Here is a 3,912-nt window from a genome sequence, read left to right on the forward strand (position 1 = left end):
CCGACGCGGGGCTCGAACTCACAAGCTGTGAGATCATGACCTGAGCCGAAGTCGCATGCTCAACTGACTGAGCCACCCAGGCGCCCCCCCCCCCTTTTTAAAAATTTTTTTAATGTTTATTTATTTTTGAGAGAAAGAGAGAGACAGAGCATGAGCAGGGGAGGGGTAGAGAGAAGGGGAGACACAGAATCTGAAGCAGGTTCCAGGCTCAGAGCTGTCAGCACAAAGCCTGACACGGGGCTCAAACTCACGAACCGCGAGATCATGACCTGAGCCAAAGTCAGACACAACTGACTGAGCCACCCAGGCGCCCCTGGCTTGATGTACGTTTAAAAGTGAAATGCACCTGCATAATCACCTGTCAGGTCAAGTTATAGACCATTTCCTAATCAGTATCCACTATTCTGACTTCTATTACCAAATATCAGTTTTGTCTGTTTTGAAATTTATGTAGAGTTCTAGAATATATATTCTTCTGTGTCTGACAGTTTCTTCTTAACTTCCTATTCATAGGAATCACCCATGTTTTGTGTAGCAGTTTATTCCTTACCGATTTCTTTTCTTTTTAAGGTTTAGTTATTTTTCAGAGAGAGAGAGAGAGAGAGAGAGAGAGAGAATGCGTGGGGGAGGGGCAGAGAGAGGGAGGCAGCGAACCTGAATCAGACTCTGCTCTGTCTGTGCAAAGGCTGACATGGGGCTTGAACCCATGAATCGTAAGATCATGACCTGAGCCGAAGTCAGATGTTCAACTGACTGAGCCACCAGGCACCCTTCCTTATCAATTTGTATATAATTTTTTTTTTTATTTCTAAATACATCACACTATCATTTATCCTTGGAACTAAGCCAGGCACCATAGGAGATATTAATATGTAAACAGATAAGTTAATTCACATGTCACTTTGCCGTATGGTCCTCTACCTTTGTGTTATGACATCTAGTCAGTCAGCAGAGTGGACCTGTGGCTTCTGCACAGCAAGAACTTATCTATACACAGAAGTGAGTGTGAATACAAAGTTAACCAAACTCGAGTTAAACCCAAATACATATATTCCTAGCTCATTTTCCTCTCAACTAAATAAAAAATAAAAATGAAAATGAAAATGCAGGCACCCACTCCATTCCACCTGACACAGAAGGAAGTCTGATGGAAAGAATGCAAAGGAAGGGTTAGAAGATCATGTATTAGATTGGCAGCCAGATTGCCATTAATGTATTTTTTGTGGTTTTTTTGCCACCAAGGGTTGGTCTAACATCGCTGCTCTCTCATGATCCAGAGGAGAAACATCTGATAATGGAACAGCTATCAGAACATTACAAAAATTGTTGAGTACATGGTGCTATCCTCAGACAGCAAAGTTTTTTATTTTCCATCAAAGGTCTGGGGGAACCATGGGCTAGATTGCAATAAGGCAACGCCCACCCCAGACGTGGATCTTAGCCCCTGCCCCACCTCAGGAGTAGATACGTGGTGCCCCTCCCCTCACTACACTACTCTGCTGCTTATCCCAGCCTCCACCATCCCAACGTCAGGGTGACCCCTGCCCTAGTGTGGGGGGCGTGTGTTCCACACTGAGAAAGTGCATCATTTCTGTGTAGAGACGGATCAGTGGACAGGGGCTGGGGCGAGACCCGTGGGTCACCTGTCCCAAGTCCTTACCGGACTGCATCCTCCCCCACAGCCAGAGGCCAGCCTGCGATACACTTACCCAATTTTCTTGAGATGCTGCAGCAGATGACAATGATAACTGAGCTGATGACAATCACTCCTAGGATGATGCATGCAATTGATGACATGGGTAAAGACTGGTCAGCATCTGGGACCTTTTTTGGTGGTACTAAAACAAACAAAAAGCGAAAGCCCTGTCAAACCTGAAAAAACACCTTCCTGGTGCTTGCCAGGTGGGGCGGGGATGGGTGAAATAGACAAAGGGGATTAAGGGTCCGCTTATTCCGACGAGCACGGAGTAATGTATAGAATTGTTGAATCATTAGATGGTACATCTGTACAATAATATACAGTGTATACGAATTGCATTTCAGTAAAAAATAAAATACCTTCCTGAGCACCTTGTCACCCCCAAATGTGTTGATTCATCATGTGGCAGCCAGTCTATCAGGTGGTGGGGTCTAAAGATGAACAGGGGATTGTGCCCTGTCCTCACGGAGCGCATATTTCTACTGAGGGAGGCAGCTGATGTCCATCTGGTTATCAGACCGTTTGACATGTTCTCTGTGGACAGATCTATTTGAGGTGATGGCATCGGGGGTGCTTAGTTCTGTGGGGGGGGGGGGAGGGTTGGTGAAGGCTTCATTAGAAGTGACCTTTGCTCTGGGTCAAGAACAGGTAAGACAGAAGGAGAAGAGAAGGCTCAAGCCCAGGGATGCACGTAGATTTGGGGCCCACCTAGCAGTCCGGGGTGACCGGATCATTGGTTAGCAGGAAGGGGGCCCCTGTGCAGAGGGAGGTGGCAGGGAACGGGGGATGGTGGAGGTCCTGTGGCAGTCACTGACTCTCCAGTCCACCAAGAGGCCAGTCAGTCGATGGATCCTTCCCATCTTTAATTGCACACACATGCTCTATCCACACAGGGAAGGCATTAGACCTTTAAAGAGATATACTGCATCCTCCTCCCCCTGCTCAGTTACCTGGGGGCTCCAGCACTTTCTCCCAGTGTTCTAAGAATTCCCTAAGCCAGTGACGGCAGTCTCCCATTGAGATCCTCCTGAAATAGTCTGCCAGTCCCTTGTTCTTCCACTCCTCTCTGGCTCCAGGACTCGTGACTGTCCAGGTCATGCTCATCGCGTCAAAGAGGAGGGCTGGCTGCCCGTTGATGTTGAAGTGCCAGGACGCAGCGGTGCCTCGTTCTGCTTCACACTGACAAGACAGCTGGATGTGCAGGGTGGGGGGACCTGCAATTCACGCCCAAAGTCATTGGCTTGGACTCTTTTAGCGCCGTCACCTCCCAGTAGGTCCACCGTGTCTCTTGGGCGGGACCAACGTTCAGTTCTTGTCCCAGAGCCCCTTCCCTGCCTGTGCGGGCTCCTCCCTCTCTTGCTGACTATCTCCACCTCCCCACCCCCTTCTCCTACTCACCCCTGGTCACGCTGTTCTCCAGTTTGATGTCAGACACGATCATCCTGAGCTCTCGCCCCACCTCTCCCAGCGTCTGGGTCAATTCTGTCCATGCTTTGGTGGCATTTACTTTCGCCCCCAGGAGACCCAAAGGTTTCATCTTGCTGCTGTCACTGTCATACTGAAAGACAGGCTTTTTGTCCACTGAGGCCTGCACTTCATACCAAGGGTGTCCGGGTCCAGACTGAGATTTGACGGTGAGGTCAAGGCAGAGAGAGTATCTGTGAGAGAGAAAGGGAGCCGAGGCCCCGACGCTCACTCAGAAGGTCCTTCTGCAGAGGGAGGGGTCTCCACTCCAGCTCCTCAACCTTCTGCGTCCTTAGTCCCCACCTCTTGCCGCCTGAGCTTTAGCAAAGTGCCTGGATGCCATAGACCCCTCGGACACACAGACTGTCACCCGGAGGATACGTCTGGCAAGTATTTTTAGTGACTTCTGCCAAGGTCTCAGGTAATAAAAGTACAAGGCAGTGTCTGCCCTCCTGGGGCTTGAAATCTAGCCGAACAGACAGGACTTTGAACCGAAAAGACACCACAGGACACATGGCTAATTCAGGATGGTTCCCGAGTAACCGGCAGAGGCTTCCTGGAAGAGGAGGTGGGACTCAGCAGGAGAGGGAGAGCTGGGAATTGGGAGCACAGTACAGGCAGGAGCCTTGGGCCGGGGTCCCCGTCCTTAAGCACACAGGGACGGGCACCCACTTGCCTAAAACCCGGGGAAGACCCTCTCCTTCCTCCCTCCTCTCATCTCCCCAGCCAGGTTCCCAGATCCCAGGACA

The 3,912-nt window shown here is 50.0% G+C and overlaps 1 protein-coding gene across 1 annotated transcript; it reads right to left on the bottom strand.

The window, feature by feature from the left end:
- Positions 1-2,641: 2,641 nt before the first annotated feature.
- Positions 2,642-3,678, bottom strand: LOC116738100 (retinoic acid early transcript 1E-like). Its single transcript, XM_032593351.1, has 3 exons — positions 3,545-3,678; positions 3,098-3,357; positions 2,642-2,913 (listed from the first exon to the last, which is right to left on the bottom strand). Exons 1-3 carry the CDS (start codon positions 3,676-3,678, stop codon positions 2,642-2,644), a joined length of 666 nt encoding a protein of 221 aa, XP_032449242.1.
- Between the last annotated feature and the right edge of the window lie 234 nt (positions 3,679-3,912).

This window comes from Lynx canadensis, chromosome B2, assembly GCF_007474595.2.
Source record: "Lynx canadensis isolate LIC74 chromosome B2, mLynCan4.pri.v2, whole genome shotgun sequence".
Classification (NCBI taxonomy): domain Eukaryota; kingdom Metazoa; phylum Chordata; class Mammalia; order Carnivora; family Felidae; genus Lynx; species Lynx canadensis.

Bases quoted from the DNA above. Each gene is read 5' to 3' on its own strand.
- LOC116738100 (XM_032593351.1), bottom strand. From the start codon at position 3,678: ATGTGTCCTGTGGTGTCTTTTCGGTTCAAAGTCCTGTCTGTTCGGCTA. The intron at 3,358-3,544 runs GTATCCTCCGGG...TCTCTCTCACAG, and splicing joins ACTAAAAATACTTGCCAGAC to ATACTCTCTCTGCCTTGACC. The intron at 2,914-3,097 runs GTGAGTAGGAGA...CGTGAATTGCAG, and splicing joins GGAGAACAGCGTGACCAGGG to GTCCCCCCACCCTGCACATC.